Here is a 17,425-nt window from a genome sequence, read left to right as displayed (position 1 = left end):
AAGCGGAAAGATCTGATAAAACCATCAGATCTCATGAGACATATTCACTACAATGAGAACAGTATGGAGGAAACCGCCCCCAGGATTCAAATTATCTCCCACTGGGTCCCTCCCATAACACGTGGGAATTATGGGAATACAATTCAAGATAAGATTTGGGTAGGAACACAGAGCCAAACCATATCAATATGTTATACCTCAGCTGGGCTCAGTGGCTCACACCTGTAATCCCAGCACTTTGGGAGGCTGAGGTGAGTGGATCACTTGAGGCCAGCAGGAGTTTGAGACCAGCCTGGCCAACATGGTGAAACCCCGTCTCAACAAAAAATACAAAAATTAGCCAGGTGTAGTGGCATGTGCCTGTAGTCCCAGCTACTCCAGAGGCTATGGCAGGAGAATCATTTGAACCCAGGAAGTAAAGCTTGCAGTGAACTGAGATTGCACCACTGCACTCCAGCCTGGGAACAGAACAAGACTCTGTCTCAAAAAAAAAAAAAAAAAAAAAAAAAATTATATATATAAAAATATAAATATATATAATACAACATAATAATAAAAACGTTTCAAAAATTCAATGGGAAAAAATAATATATAATTTTTCAAATATTAAATAAAAGCCAACTAGCAAAAAATACGTGGTTAAAACTGAGAGAGAAAACTCAGGACGAAGTGCTGGCTGCATGGCTCTGAATGGAGTGAAAGCTTATGAGGAGGAATCTGTTCCTGCTTGGTGTGTACCTTAGACATACAGAAGAGGAAACACTATTTTTCCAATTCATTACCTTTACAGAATCACAACCAAATCATCCATTCACTTCATAAGCTCTCATAAATGGCATTTTGAGTTTGTTTGTTTTCTCGTCCAAATAGCTTGGTCCTGTCATTTATGATTTGAAGAGTTCTTTGCTCTTCCACCCATGTAAGCAAGCCCATAGTCTTATTTTCTTGAACATTCAGAGATCATTTCTTAACACAAATCTATTTTCTCTTCATATAGAAAACACAGAGTGACTGGTTTGTGACACAAAAATATGTATATATGTCTGAAGATTCAGCAAGCCTAGAATTAGGTAATTTACACACTAATGTGCGTTGATCTCTCCTGTCTTTGTAAGTTTTGCTAATCATTACTTTCCCTTTAAACTACTACATTATTTATGTCAAATGCAGAATATACTAGAAAGAACATTGGGTTTAGCATTAGGAATACTGGGTTTTAAGGTCATTTTGGCCCTAAACTAGCTGTATGGCCTTGGTAAAATGACTCATCTCCCATAACTAATCCTTATCTTCAGCTCTGACCTCCCCTCAGGGCTTTAGTTATGAAACTTCAAATTCCTACAGACACATACCACCTCTCAGGCAGCATTTAATTCTTCAGGAATATAGCTTCTCCTGGATCTTTTATTATTACCCAAATTATAATTGTTATTTGTTCAGGTATTCATACCTCATTTCTTCAACTGAGTTTCTTCAACAAGATAATACATTGTTTTAAGGGGAAGAAATTATCCATATATACATCTTTGTCTCCTTACACTATCTATCACAAAATAATAGCTTAAATAGGCCAGTTTGGTATTACAATTACTTGAGTTTATACATACGAGTTTGAGGAGATAATCACACTTGACTTTGCAAAAAATACAGCCAAGTTTGACATACTCGTAGTTTTTCAGAGCCTTCCCTGACCACACGTGCTGAGCCTGCTCATGCCGCTTCCCTTCACTGACCCATCCATGCCCCCCGATCACCGTCTACATCCCCATGTTGTTTTAGCTTGACCATGGCATTTACACTCTCTGAAATAAACTTCCCCCTCCTTCTTTCTTTTTCTCACTCTCTCTTTCTCCTTTCTCTGTCATTTTCCTAATCTAGTGTCCAAAGGCCCCTACTAGGATTTAAGCTCCTTGAAAACACAAACTGATCATGCTCATTAAAAGTAGTACATTTAGAACCTGCACCTGGGTCAGGCACACGGTAGGCACTCAATGAATACTTGCCGAATAGCTGAACTCGCCCTTCAGTATAGTGATGCCTGCTGCAGACTGAACAGTGGAAAGAAACAAAAATACTTCACATGGTTTACCTGCAAAGAGGTTCTACAAGGTCCTTTTCAAGGAAATCATGATCATTCTTGACAGCCACAATGTTGATGGGAAATTGCGAATCTGAGAGAGAAAGAGAGACAAAGAAGTTGATGTACTTTGTTTTATCTGAATGAGCACCAACATATTCGGACCTTTAAGGTCTGTAAAAGCCACTGATTTTAATAGCAGTGACTGCCCATCATCATTGCTGGGAATGTTTAAGAGAGCAAACAATTGCTATCACTGTAAATGCTTTTAGGAGTACAATATAAGTGTGAAATATGAGGATAGTAAAGTGCTTGACCTTGGATGGGATTGAACACTAAGTGCCTGCATTTTTCTAGCTCATCCTTATTACAGTCTTAGGTGGATGTGGCCTCAGAGAAGAGCTTTTGCGCTTTCACCATCCACCTAACACGTAGGCCACTGGCGTCTGTCTTGATGGTTTCATGAAATAATTTGGCAGATTTTTTTTTCCTTCAAAAAGGAAATTTCCAAAAATACCCAAAGTTCTATCATCTGAAATTTTTTTTTTAGTAGCAAAATCTTTATCACTCTGGAGTATCAGCAAAATACTCAAATTGATTCTATCCAAAAAGAATAATTCGAACACTACTTCTCTCCAATAAACAATTCATGCCAGCTTTGAAGGTCACAGGCAATATTTAGAACATGGTGTGAATTCTGGGTACCTCGTTCATGGAGGTAGCAATCTGCGGCTCATTGGAATGGAGGGCATAGCCAAATCTAACCATGCTGGGTCACTATCATTGTCTTGCCACTTTTTCCTTTATCTCATCTTGTATTTTGTGCTGTCTACACCTTGCCAATCATGATAAATCTAAGGGTATCTAAATCTTCGTGTGAGTTGGAAACAGAAATAATTCCCCTTCTGGTGAAAATAAAATCATGTGAGTGACTTACAGATGGTTCCAGAGTGAAGCTGTCTTGCTTGGCTAGTGAGGGAGGGAGGGAGATACTTGTGATTTTTTTCATGGAAGGCTGCCTCTTGCCAGCTGCGCTCCTTCCTAGGGTCTGGTTTGAGGCTCCTCTCTCCTCCTGGGCTCTGGCACTCTCTTCGTTGGCCTGTCCCTTTGGGCTCACGGTAGTGACAGCTGTGCCACTACAAGCCCTGGGCTCTTGCACTGTGCACTGTTCCTCGTGGCCACCCCCTGTCCTGCCTGCACCTTTGCAATGAGCATTGTTAGAAAAAAATCCTCTGCAAATGGCCTTGAGCCTGCCATCTGCTCATTATTGGGGTCCTGACTAGTTCACTACTAGATAAGGACAATCTGAGAAGAAGTTAAACGCTTTGGTTATAATTTTAGATATAAAGGACATGAGTATGTCTATTAACTGTCAATTAAAGAATCAATGAAAAGGCTGGGCAGTGGCTCACACCTGCAATCTCAGCACTTTGGGAGGCCGAGGTGGGCAAATCACTTGACGTCAGGAGTTCGAGACCAGCCTGACCCACGTGGTGAAACCCCGTCTCTACTAAAAATACAAAAATTGGCCAGGCGTGGTGGTGCCCGCCTGTAATCTCAATTACTTGGGAGGCTGAGGCAGGAAATTCCTTGAACCCAGGAGGTGGAGGTCGCAGCGAGTGGAGATTGTACCACTGCACTCCAGCCTGGGTGGCAGAGCCAGACTCTATCTCAAAAAAAAAAAAAGAATCAATGAAAGGAAGTATAATGCTAGCAATAAAACACCTTACCTAAAACTCGGAAGAATAACATCTGATTCATGTTATATCTTAATATTTTTCATATAAAGTAAACAGAATTAAACTGAAATCTCAGGACAATTAATTTTGTGACTTCTAGGAAGTTTATTAACAGTGAGTTCATTGTGATTTCAAGAAAAGTGAGAGTAGTAAAGGAAAAACAAGGAGAAAAAGAAGGAAGTGCAGAAAAGCTGCTGATGGCAGAAAGCTGGAAGGAAAACGTCGAGTTGGGGTTTGTGGTAAAGAGACGGGAATTAGTAGTGGGAAGCAGAAAGTAAAGTGGGCCTGGGAAGTGATACTCATTTCTAAATCGGTATCAGGATAACCCCTGGGCATAGCAAAAAGGCTGAGGGAAAAGAAAGTGAAGCAAAATGGGCGAGAAAAAAAAATCTGGAAGTCAAAACACACCACAGGATACATGTAGTTCATTTTGGATTTATTCTCTGTGTAAGAGCAAAGGGAGGGGCTGACGTACCCTCATATAACTGAGCGTATTGCGGGAACCCAGCAGCACGGAGCCAGTCACATGCTTCTTTCGCCTCAATTTCTGAAAAACACAAGAGAGAGAAAATTGTGAGTCCCAGAGCCGCACCCTAGTACTCTGCCTTCTTAATCATGGAGACACTGGTGAGCTTTGTGCAAGTTATTACAAAGCAAAATTGTTCCAGGTAAGTCTGCATAAGTAGGGCTTACCCAGGAGTGAGTGGAAAACGAGCGGGTAATACAAAGGGCCTTGTTATGTGTCTACTAAGATAATCTTCAATGTAGATCCATAAGTATGTGGATAATAACAAAACCACAGATAACAGAACACAAAGGCTGAGTTTCAGGCAGGGAAAAATGTCTTATTTATACACCAGGGAACCAGGGCACTAGGGGAAAAGAGGACATTCTTCTTTACAATTCTTTTTTTTTAATGGAATTTTTTTTTAAGTTCCAAAGATTAGGCTAAAAATGTTTATTCAATATTCCTTTATTCTTTCACTCTTGGGATAATTTTAAGAAAGACTACAATAGATTGCATATGAAAATGTATTTTCTCATAAAAAAATGTATTACAAAAATCCAGTGTATTATTGTTTTAAAAATTTCACTAATAGCCTTAATTCCCCATGCATTATAACAAAATGTTCATTAATCAAGCACATTGGAATGATTTCAAGCTGTAGAGTGTGGCATAGAAGAGGAAAGTTGATTATTTGGAATTGAGACTTGAGTTTCATGGGCCTGCCAGAACCTCTGAGGGCCAAGCCCAAGAGGTTGATATGTCCCTTGGGTGACCATTTCTGGTGTGGATGCACCAACAGCCCACCAGACCACCTGCCTGGGGAGGCTGTGGAGTGAGATAGGAGGAGTCTACAGTATGTGAACCAGGTCACTTTTTGACCTTGTGAATCCTGGATCATTTCCCAACCACAACTCTGTTAGACAAATATGAATCCAAAGGGAAAGAAGTTCATCTGTTGAAAGTCCAGTTTCTCCAAACAAAATTAAACAGCCTATTATCACAAGTTTTTACCAAGGCCCTTTCCTCTGCTGTTAGGATGGGTCCCTGTCAGGTCATTGTATTTCCATTTACTATGATGCTAATTTTTCCCCACAGCCAAAGCTGGAGTGTACAGGGTGTTCTTGGGATCACTGCACAGAAATGATCTACACTAACATCACCCTGGGCCTGCGATTGTACCTCAACATTGAAAGCTCAGTGTCTATGCAGTAAGATGTTTGATGTGCCAGAGCTATTTGGTAGATGTTAGGAAAATAGACCAAAGGCCAGATCTTACTCAGGCATCACCAGGAAGAGCAAAACCCCACCGTCTAGTTCCACAGATCTGGTTAAATCTAGATTGATCTTTGTCATTAAATCCAGGGAAACAGAGCCTGTGGCAGCTCCTGCCCCGGAACGCCTGCTTTTTCTGACATCCCCTAATCTACTGTTACTCCAGGGACTGACGATTTCAAAAGCTTGAGATTTGTCTCTGGTGTGAGGGTTTTCCACTTAAGTGTGACCAGCATGTTCCTACCGTGTACCCATTCCTGCCATGGACACATGGTTCAGAAACATCCAGGGAACCAAGCTGGAAAGAAAAGCTATGGAAAGCATTTCTATCAGAAAAGGAGTCTCTGCGATCCACAACTGCTGTTCAAAACACAGCTTCACTGAATTGTGCTGCATGGGCTAACTTGGGCTTTCCGCTGGGAAGTTACAAAAGGCAATTATTGCATTGCTCAAAAGTTCTATTTAGTACCCAGTTGAGAGGCTGTATTTGAAGGTTTCTACTTTGACAACCACACAAGTATTTCAGAGGAAATAGGAAATACATTCTATCTGTAACGCGTAGAAAATGTGGTGAGTTGCTACTGAGTCATGGATAAAGTGCTGCCTAACAGATTTTCAAGCTTCAGATTTGCTTCCCGCTTCCATATAATACAGTGGGTAGTAACGAGAAAACACCTAATTTCTAGACATGCTCTAAACCTAATTATGAGTCAGCAAGTCTTGGAGAGAAGCACAGAATACTATATTTTCTCTTGGCATTACATGAATCTTATGCCTTTTTCTGTTTTATTATTACCTTTGCTGCAACGAAAATGTAGTGTTCAGCAAGAGAGTCCCAGAGAGCCAGGCCATGAAGAACAAATGGGGAAGACCCACAAGACAGGGGCTCTGCAGCCTAGAAAGCTCAAAGACAGAGAGTGGGAAGTGATCTATGAAAGAGTTCGCACCCCTCCAGCCCAGGGAATGTGGTGAGCTCAGATCCTGAAGATGAAAAGGATAACATGGTGGAGAAGAAGTGGGCAGCCAGGAATCCTTCTAGAAAACTCCCTTTGGAACATCACGTGTTTTCACTAATTTGTGGGATCTAAAAATCAAAATAATTGAACTCATGGACGTAGAGATTAGAAGGATGGTTACCAGAGGCTGAGAAGGGTAGTGGGGGCTGGAGGGGAGGTGGGGATCATTAATGGGCACAAAAAAAATTAGAAGGAATGAATAAGACCTACTATTTAACAGGGTGACTACGGTCAATAATAACTTACTTGTACATTTTTAAATAACTAAAAGAGTATAATTGGATTGTTTGTAACACAAAGAATAAATGCCTGAGGGGATGAATACCCTATTCTCCATAATGTAAGGAGTTCACATTGCACGCCTGTATCAAAATACCTCATGTACCCCATAAATATATACATATGCCTACTATGTCCCCACAAAAATGAAAAATTTAAAAATTTTGAAAACAACACTCCTTTTGGAACTTAAAATTCTGGTTGGACAGTGGAATGGGGCTGAAGCTAGCCAGGGAAATTTTATTTAAAAGGCTCCTGAGATAATAACTGCATTTCATTTTTTATGACAGCAACACGGATAACGAACTGAAATCCTATTCAGATACATACATGAAAAACCAAATTTTAACCAGAACCCAGATAAATCAATCATTCAAATAAGATGATTTTGTTTGTTTGTTTTAATGGGCAGACGCTTAAGCTTTTAGGCCTCAGGGTCAAATGACAACAAAACTGCAACGAGTAAATATCATAAATTAGAAGCAGCCCTGTCCCAGCCATGGCAGGTGACTCCTCGTGTGGCATCATTTCCTATACCCAACTTGCCATTCTATTTGCCCAAATGTCTCTCAAACACACACCATCATTTCATATTCCCCCACCCGAGCTGCAGTCCCAACATCTTGATACCTCAATTTAAGGACAAAGCCAACTCTCATTTACCAGCTAGTGACAAAACAAACAAAATAGTCTGGCATAATTAACCCCTATCAAATCTGAGTTTGCCCATCCAATTGAGGGGGGGAGGGTAAAAAAAAGTCTTACAATTTTTATTAATTCTTCATGGTCCCTACTAATACCAATTAGCCAAATACTAATGCTTTTCCCCAGGCCCTTCCAGTGGCCAAAATGACTGGAGAATTAAAAAGGAATCATTATTGCCAGTGCCATCATTTCACAAAGATCTACCTAATGAGATTCAAATGACATTTGAGGAGAAAAGTGTGAAAAACTCTTTTTTATTGTGCTCTTGCTAGCCAGCATAATATTATGTAAAAGCATTAAGAGCTATTAAAATCACATTTTGACACTTTTATTTGTTCTCCATTTGCTACCCTTACCTGCTCCTGTAGCAGCTCCAGGGCTGCAAGGCAAAGCATCAGCTCACTGCAACTGTCTCATGGAAAACCTGAGTGTGGAGTGAAACCAGAGAGTGGCCCTGGACAGAAGGGCCCACCAACCTCTATGGAGGTTACTGTGCTGCTTTGCTGGTGAAAATCCAATCCATTCAGCTTGGTATTATGAAAGGATTTCAATGGAATTTTTGTAACTATTCTATGTAATAATTATTTCATTTTACTCTCTGGCAGGTATCTATTTTTGCCCGTCCAACATCCTTTCCTACATCTTCTGATAACGGAACCTCTTTCTGCAAGGAGCCTCTTCTATGTGGTTTATGTAGGGCTGACACCTCTTGCCTCCAAGCACACACCCTAGCCCTATCACCACCACCCACATAAGGTGACCTGATTCTTAAGAGCACCCCACCCCTGTTAGTCTAAGGAGACTGAGGAGCTTTGGTACCTTAAACCAATAGTCATTTGGGGGCTGAAATCAATTGGTTGAAAAGGGAGATATCCAGCGTTTCCACTGGTAGCCTGGTCTAGCAAACCTTTCACTGGTTTACTCAGTAAGTTCAGTGGATAGTGTGGTGCTACCCGTGCTCTTCAGCCATATATCTGCAATTCCATTTAAGGCAAAGTCACTGGCTTTGCCTCAGTTGCCTTATACATGCTTTGAGCATGATGTGGCCACTATCCTCAGACAAACCCAGCACAGGGAAGCTCTTGCTAGCACCTGGGGAGGCACCCACTAACATGGGCGTGAGAACATGGAAACAAACCATGGCCGATGTGGGTTTTCACAACATATTATCATGTTTTTAATTATACATGCCCAATGTTGAAAACTTCCTAATAGAGAAAGTCACAATGAATGAAAAAAGTCAACTCTTGCCCCATTATGAACACCTAATTCTATATAAGTTATCTGTCAAAACAGTACTACGCTATCTTTTGTTGACTGCTTTTTTCACATAAGAATGCATTGCGAATATTTTCTCATCTAATGATCTTATTTGTAAAAAAATGGGAAATTTACTTTGTTTCGAGAATGACACTTGTTTTTTAAAGATTTGATTTTTGAATACTGCCAATTGCATTTCCCTTAGGAAGATTATAACATCAAGGTAGCCAAGAAAGAGTTCAATAGGACCTCACCAATGTAGACTGATGGTGGAGAAGGCTGGAAGTCTATGGGAGTTAAAAGAGATGTACAAGCTGTTTCTTTAATGTAGTCTCTTAGCTACAGACAGTCTGTGGACAAGGCTCTGTAGGACCTCAGGCAAGTCAGGAAACATAGTGAGCACAGCAAATTTGCTGCCCAGGTTTGCAGGCCTCATCTCACGTTACAACCTCATTGTATTTTTAAGCTGGTGTGTCTAGCGTGCTTCTAGCGTGCTTGGGCACAGCGTGCTCTCTTGGCTAAGCATTTTAAGTACATACATTTTGTTTTACGTTTTTCTCAGCATAGCAAATTTTTTTCCATAGCTCACTGAAAGGTATTGGGTATCCTTTCTAAATGACCAAAAATTCAAATGAGGGCCAAATTAAAATTTATTAACATCAGAAACGTAGCTGGCTAGAAAGAATCTGTTCTATTGTGGACAGTTTATGAAATCATTACATATGAGCTCATGTACTTATGTTGTTCCTATAAGTCTCCTTGAATTTTTATGGACAAACTGGCTCCAATTTAAATAGGTCTTCTTTTTCAAATGTTCATTGAAAGTACTTAAGAGAAGTAAGGAAAAGAAAGAGTGTGATCATCATGGGATTTAAGAAAGTAGGCTTGAGAAGAGTGTTTTGTCTTTTCCCTTAAACTGGCCTATTTGGTGGGCACCCTGTTTCTAAAAGACTATGGGTACCAGCATAGAAGGATGACTCAGCCACCACAAGATGCCTGCAGTGGATGTAATTATCACTATTAAAGTATATCTAAGGTGTTAACATTTCAACGGGCTTGTGGTTGTTGGCTTAGGATAATTTATATGGCTAAGGTAGCTTCATTAGTAACTTTACTACTTCAGGAGAATGACTCCTTTGTCTTCAGACAGAATTTCTCTAGTGAAGTCCCTGTTTATTGAAGGTGTGTTTCTCTGGCCATACGTTAAGCCAGTTTTGCTAAAATCAATGCCAGGGTATCCATCCCATCTATATATGGATACCAATGATGCACTCATTAACATCACATAGAACCATACACTACCACCATAATCCTGCCAGGAGGGCTTTATAACCTTAGTCACAGATACAGGAAGGAATGTCAGATTTTTAGTAGTAGCAGACTTTGATTTACATCCCATGTTATGGCGTCAGGAAATATCTTTTTGCACTTTTAAAATTATATGTTATTTTGATATGTAAAAGACCTTAAATGTATACCAAATATAATTTTTTCCTGATATTCATAACATTTTCTTTCCATGATTTTCTAAGTTACTAAGAGGAACTAAAATACAGGTGATTTGGAATGAATTTGAGATTATTAATCACTGAATATTCAAAATAGTGGATCAACTTATAAACACCCACTTTATCTATCCATAATTTGAGGCAATCTTTCCCTTGATGTGCAATAAAATATCTGACTGTCAGCAAGTATACAACAATAGGAAGAAGAAACCTGGAAGACCCGTATAGAGTGGTCACACCTACCTGTACTCAGTCAAGACAGAGACTCTCAGCTCTGTTTATGTGGACTTCTTTCCCAAATGCAAGAATGAGAGACGTGTTGAGACATAAAATTCCCTCACCAATTCTACACATAAGCCTCGTTTCCTAGGCCTTGAAATATCTTCTGGAAGCTGGATTCATAGCAAATCTAGTCACTCAATTCCTATTAGAGTGAAAGAAGATCGAGCAAATTCTCTACCTAAGCAGAGAATAAACCTAAGTAGGTTTATTCCGCGTCACTCAAGGGTTATTTTTAATCAGTCTTTTTCAGCCTGGTTGGGGAAACCATAGATATTACGACATATGACATATATGTAAATCAAATACATGATACATATTTACTGTTAATTTTTAATTAGCCTTAAATATATAATTAACATATATATACTATATAGTCACACGCACTTATGCATTTTTTTCTTTGTATGCCCACAGTGACCCCCTGCCCTTTCTAGCTGCCATGTGCAGTGCTCCTGCAACTAGGAGTCATACCCTTCCCACCTCATTAATGTCATGCTCGGCCATATGACCCACCTTGGCCAATTAAATGTGAACAGACATGACCTGTGCTAGTTTCAGAAAAACATCTCAAGAGCCATCCCTTAACCCAACCAGCTTTCCTGTTCTTTTCCCTTTACCATGAGGCTAAGAGATATTCCTTCAGCCTAGGTGTTGTAATGATGACACTGGGGACAGAGACACAGGAGACCAGCTGCTGACATGTAATATAAGCAATAAATACACTTGTTTTATGCCACTACAACTTGAGGGGCAATTTGTTCAAGTGGCATAATCTAGCATAAGCTAATGTAACACAGCTGCCAGCTATTCACTCTATAGATGAGGCATATGGAAGGCACTATGGACCTTTATATCAACCTGAAACTGTTGTTGCACGTCTGTTAGTGTGGTGTAGAGATGCACACAGTCTCAGGAATCATTTCTGCTCCGAATTCTGCTTCTCTGCCTAGAGTTCATGATCTGTATGAATTCCAAAAAATGTTGTAAACAATCCTCACATGCATCCATGTGTGTGAATGTGTGCTCATATACACATTTGCACCACAGAAAATCAAAAGTTCCGTTGCAAGTGAATGAGGAAACTCATCAGAAATATATTTTCCATGCCTGTATTCCCAATAGTATTTAAAAAGAAAAAAACGTTTGCAATCCCCAAACCCCAGTCAATCTGAGAGAAAAAGAAAGCAGAAAATAGATGCTCTCCCAGCCAAATAGTTTCTGACCAGATTGTTTTGACTCAAGTTTTCCATGAAGCAGAGTAGTTCTTTATTCTCCTCTTTCATTTGGTACAGATTGTTCCAATCAGGCGCTTGTGGTATTTCTCAGGGAGGCTGCATGCATACATCCCCAGCTTTTTGAAGTTGTGGAGCCACTGCCTACCACTAAATCCCAAGAGATTCTTCAAGATGGAGTCAGTTAAGCAACTGAAATGCAAGGCAGGGAACACAGAGTTGACCAGACAATTAGAGAGAGCATCATAATTTGCAAGCATTGGCCAAAACACCTCCATGTTGACCCACCAAGCCAGAAGAGTCTTCAGTAACCCTTCCTGGGACAAGTGCATGAGATTCTGCAGATTGTCTCTCTCTCTCTAATTCAGTTTCTCCAGCTTCTGTAGGAAAGGTGGAGAACAAGAGTCCAGGTTGCTGTCTTGATATTGGTTCTCAGAGCCGAGCTCCAACTTCCACAAAATTGGCCAAATGACCAGTCTCAGAAGGGCCTGTGGGTACTCACCCTGTGTCATGCTGATGATTTCTTGCCTGGGGAAGAGCAACCGCTTTGGACAAATCCCACCACCACTAGGAAGTCAGATTTCTTAGCTTTTGACAGGTACTCTTCCATCCTGCATTGCTTTAAGACTTTTTTTTTAATGTTAAAAAAATGCATGTTTTTAGGGATGCAAACTCCTCCTGTATGTTTTCAGACATTTCTGAATGTCTATGCGTGTAAGAGGTTATCTGCTGTTTGATTTGCTCAACTCTTTTTTAGCTCTTGGTACTCCAATTACCCAAGAAGATTTCATGATAGCAGGGGAGAACCTTGCCATGTAGGCGAAAGAAGGAGCACAGATTCTGTTAGGATAAAGTCACTCCAATACTTCTGCAGGCCCTTTTCAATTCCTTTGCTCCTTTTGGGGTTGACATGGCAAGATAGATATAGCTTGGCTGAAGCTTCTGACTCCCTTTGCAAGGCTTTCTGCATGTAACTTCTCAGCAACTGTCATATCTGGATCAATCAAATCAAAATTTTTGCTTAATTTAATTCCAGGAAAAGATTTCCACAGCTCAAGTATAATCCTATTATCTGAGCATACATGAAAACTTGATATTGTATGTATTTTCTTAAAAAATTCCTTGGCACTGGCTCAGAGTGTAAATAAAATATTTACTGGGATTTTTCAACATGTCTTTGCCAGTTTTCTGGAACCCTTTCTACTTGCCTGCTGAACGTAGGCAACGGCATTGGCGGTGTGAATGATTTTCTAAACATGCATCAGTCATTCCAGGAATAAAGATTACATTCAAGAAATGAAATTGTTACTAGGTTTACAGCTATCGATTGATTCATTTTTCCCTGTGCTCTTCAAGGCCAAAGATACTGCTGAGCTTAAAAGTCTGCTCTCTACGGGATTTTCATTTGCAGTTCGTTAATAGATATTGACAGTATATATTCCTTATAGAAGGAAATTTAAAATGAGTTCAGGTATTTGAAATAGCTTTACTTGATTTGAGATGGAAGAGATGAAGTTCTCCACTGAAGACTTAAGAAACTTAATTCCTATGCTGCAACTCCCTTTTTTTCATCAGGCACAGTGATGCATCAATGACTTGCATCATGCTACAATCTAAACACATGGCATACTGAGATTAAAGTTAATTGAGGCATCCCATAAACATGCCACAAATGTAATCCAAAAGGTTAAAAAAGTTACATCAACTATAAAATGTTTTAAAAGTTTAATATAATAGAAGTTTACAAATTCTGGAATATTTAAAATTGTATAGCAGATAACTTCAAATTTTAAAGAATTCTTTGGGCCTTTATAATTATCGTCACAAAATCTTAATTGAGGATCTTCACATTTGATGTTTAAAAACAAAGTAGGAAACAGCAGAAGTACATGCTATGTAAAGATACATCTATTTCTAAACAGAGGTCCAGGTGGCTACCTTGTCTAATATGAATATAATTTAATTCCCTGGCTAGCTTTGGGGAATATGACAACTTTTACTAATAAAGTCAGTATGATGGACTTGGCTAATCTGCCTGCCAAATACTCACTGAATTCAGGTATAAAAAGATCATTTTCTGTAAGAACAGATTTGAATGAGAGATAAAAGCGGCTTAAAATTCCTAAATGAAATCTGATTGTAAGAGTAGCAAAATCTAAACCTAAGATTTGAAAAACTTACGCACACAAATCAAATCAAGGCTAATGTACTAATAGAAGGAAAAAACACAAACCAAATCAGCCATTTAAAAACGCAACCAATCCTTTCATGACTAAAGTACCAGCAAATGGGCTCTATTGTAAGATTTTGGTGATGCTAGTTACACAATTCTGGCATACTGCAAGGCTGGCAAATCTGTCAAAGTCAACTCAAGGACCAGCTGAGCTAGGGATATCACTGGATTTTAGCAGCATTCATGTCAAGCCATATGATAAACAAGAAGGCTGTCAAATGAAGGCACTATGCTTATTATTTGAAAATCAAATAAATGATTTCAATTTTCTGTTACTAAGCAAAAATATAACCAAAAAGAAAACGAAAGTAATGGAGGAAGGGAGGAAGGAGGAAGAAAGGGAGGGAGGGAGGAAGGAAGAAAAAAAGGAAGGAAAAAAGGAAGGAAAGAAAGGAAGGAAGGAAGATATTGCCATAATTCTACCACCTAGAGATTGATCAATATTTTGTTGGCATAACATCTCTTGTTCTCTTATTATGAAGATGTATTCATGTATCTAGGCTAAGTATACTATCTATTTTACATAATCTTTAAATAAAACTGGAATCTGCTTTTGCACTCGACAATGCATTTTGAAAATCTTTTTATGTCAACAGATGTCCTTCTCAAACATTCTAGGTGGCTTGAATAACATTTCTACTGACATTACTTTAAAAAGTATCTTCCTTCATCAATTCAGGCTGCCATAATCATGGGTTAAAAATAATAAATCCAGTTCTCTGGAGACTTTCATTCTAAATAAAGAATTTCACCAGAACATGCATCCTGGTGAACGTATTTCACGGACTACTTCTGGGTTGACATTTCTCATGTTATTTCACATTCTGGATTAAGACACATCTCATATGGTTTTGATTTATATTCTCAGCAGACTTCAAAAAGGAAATTCCAAATGGAAGTTTATTCATGTACCAGAACTATGTTTAAATGATGCTACAGGGATATCTTAAACTAACAGGAGCCAGGAAATTCAAAACTAAGGTCCTGGACCGTATTGCCACCTCTTCCTTCTTGAATGTCTTAGGTATCTGGAAAGTGGAGATTTTATGTAACAGCTGTTTCACTTGTCTTTGACCTTCTGCATATGTATTTAGACAATTTCAAAGATATATTTTACTTTATGTAATAACTGGGTATTTCCTGGTTGCTGAAGTTTCAAGGTTGTACTCAGAAAACAAAACAAACTAGACCAAATAAAGAAAATCTCCACATCTTGTTTTAATGACTAAATGAATATCTAGAGTCTATGTGACTCCCAAAATTCTTCAAATAATCAAAAGCAAAACATGATCCAAATTTGTAAAACTAGCAAATTTGCCAAAAGAGCAACTCTTTAAGACAAGACTATTTTTGTACAGGGTTCATGTTATCGCTTTAAAGAGAGTTTACAATGAAGATACATTCTAATTTCATTTTGTTCTTAACTAATGGCATATCTGTTTCTGGAATAAAGCTCAAGTTTCTACTCTTATTGAATACATATACTTACTTTTACAGATTAACTTTTTGAAAAGAACCTGTCAATGTTTTTAGAAAATACTCCTTTATTTGAGGGCATAATTGAACTAAATGGGCACAAGAGGGGTAAATACAGCATCAAGCAGTTAGAAGTGAGTCCAAAATTCTGGATTCACCTCTCATTACCTGTGTGACCCTGGGTAGGTTAATTCTAGCATACCTCAGTTTCTTCATCTATAGAATTGGAATAAACAAGAGTACCTACCTCAGAGGGTTGCTGTAAAGATTAAATGATTGCATTTCTGTAAAGTACCTGGAGCACAGTATTTGTTACTATTACTAGGGCAGAGGTGCTTATGTTACTTTCTCGTATTAGAAAATAGTGGATCTGATGGATGGTCTCTGATTCTCTTCTCTCAGCTCTCTTCATTTGGCATTCAGAAGTGGAAGGCATTTGTCTTTACGTATTTACTTAACAGACACCTGCTGGGTGCCCCTGTTGTGAAAGCCTGCTGGTAGGTACCGCAGGTGAATGCAAGGCTGTGGGCAGTGGGTCCTACCCTGCAGGTCTCTAAACCAAGCAGGGATAGACAAAGACCCATCCAGGCACTACCACAACCAAAGAAAGCAAAAGCCCTGCAGAACAGGACATTATCCTCCAGGTCTCAGAGCAGGAGGGAGCATTTTGGATAAGGTGACCAGGAAAAGCCTTGCAGTTGAGGTGAGATTCAGAAGAAGGCAGAAGAAGGTTAGCCACATGGTTCTGCCATAAACAACCCATCTTCTCCCCCCAGATGAATTAGGAGCTGAGAACTCACTGCCTTCTTGGAAGTAGAATCTCATGCTCCTCCCTCTGTGCCTGCAGGAGGTCCTTGGGGTCACATGGCACCCATCAACCTGCCTGGAGATTCTTTCATGACAAGTAACTAACATGCAATTCATTTTTTGCAATCCACAGACTGTTTCATGGTACTCTTTCTGTTAAATGAAGCTGTAAGCCATGCTTCACACAATGCAGTGCTCCTTAACAAGATGTAATGAGAGTCATAAATGAGATGTGACACTTTGGATATGTGACATTTGGACACATTCAGAAATATGACACCTTAGGATAATGGCAGTAAGAGCCTTCTCCTAAGAGGCTGTTACTTTTAGGATATAAACACCAGGCTGGGGAAGACAGTCTTGCGATTATGGTTTACAATGTGCTTACCAGTTAATAAGTAAAATATTAGCAATCACATGCCTGATATGTGGGGATCTCAAGGGCGAAGATGTGTTAAAACATAACCAAACACTCCAGGACCTTGGGAAAGAAATCTGTATCAGACATGTGGGCTTCATTAAGGGAAATGCCTTCAGAAGATTATTTTTCCATGTTATGAGAAAAAATCTCAACAAGTAAGTAAATTGTGAGCAAGGGATATGGGCTTCCTGTGGACTAATGACTGGGAGAAGTTGTGGGTTAATGTGGAGTCCAAGGTCATTGATCTCAAGAGGTCATGAATCTCCCAGGTCGGCTTCCTAAGGTCATTCTCACTATGAAAAACATGCTAGGTGTATATTCTGGGATCTGCTTTGTGAGGAGGTGACAGGGAAAGTAATTCAAATACCTTTCAAATACTTAAATACATTTACATTTAAAAACAAAGGAAGTGTTGCTCTTATGCATATAATGATTACAATTAATGTTCCATGACTGCTTGAATTATACCTAGTGCCAAATGGAAAATTTAGAAATCCGTCCTTGAAACTTTTGCTTCTCCAAAATAAGGAACAAGTAAATATCAACACATAATTTTTTTAAAAATTGAGGTGAAGTCTATCTTGCTCAATTTAGTGCATAAACTGAGAGT

The 17,425-nt window shown here is 39.2% G+C and overlaps 1 protein-coding gene across 4 annotated transcripts in view; it reads right to left on the bottom strand.

Annotated features, from left to right (window-relative positions):
• STARD13 (StAR related lipid transfer domain containing 13) overlaps positions 1 to 17,425 on the bottom strand; it is a 247,468-nt gene that overhangs the window by 61,817 nt on the left and 168,226 nt on the right. For all 4 annotated transcript variants that reach the window (XM_058437674.1, XM_032150500.2, XM_032150501.2 and 1 more), the window contains exons 2-3: positions 4,292 to 4,363; positions 2,090 to 2,171 (exon numbers count right to left, since the gene is read on the bottom strand). In XM_058437674.1, the coding sequence (XP_058293657.1) occupies positions 2,090 to 2,171; positions 4,292 to 4,363 (154 nt within the window). The remainder of the gene's footprint in view (positions 1 to 2,089; positions 2,172 to 4,291; positions 4,364 to 17,425) is intronic.

This window comes from Hylobates moloch, unplaced genomic scaffold, assembly GCF_009828535.3.
Source record: "Hylobates moloch isolate HMO894 unplaced genomic scaffold, HMol_V3 SCAFFOLD_4, whole genome shotgun sequence".
Taxonomy (NCBI): Eukaryota; Metazoa; Chordata; class Mammalia; order Primates; family Hylobatidae; genus Hylobates; species Hylobates moloch.
The sequence above is the reverse complement of the archived record's forward strand: the minus strand, read 5'-3'. Positions and strand labels throughout refer to the sequence as shown.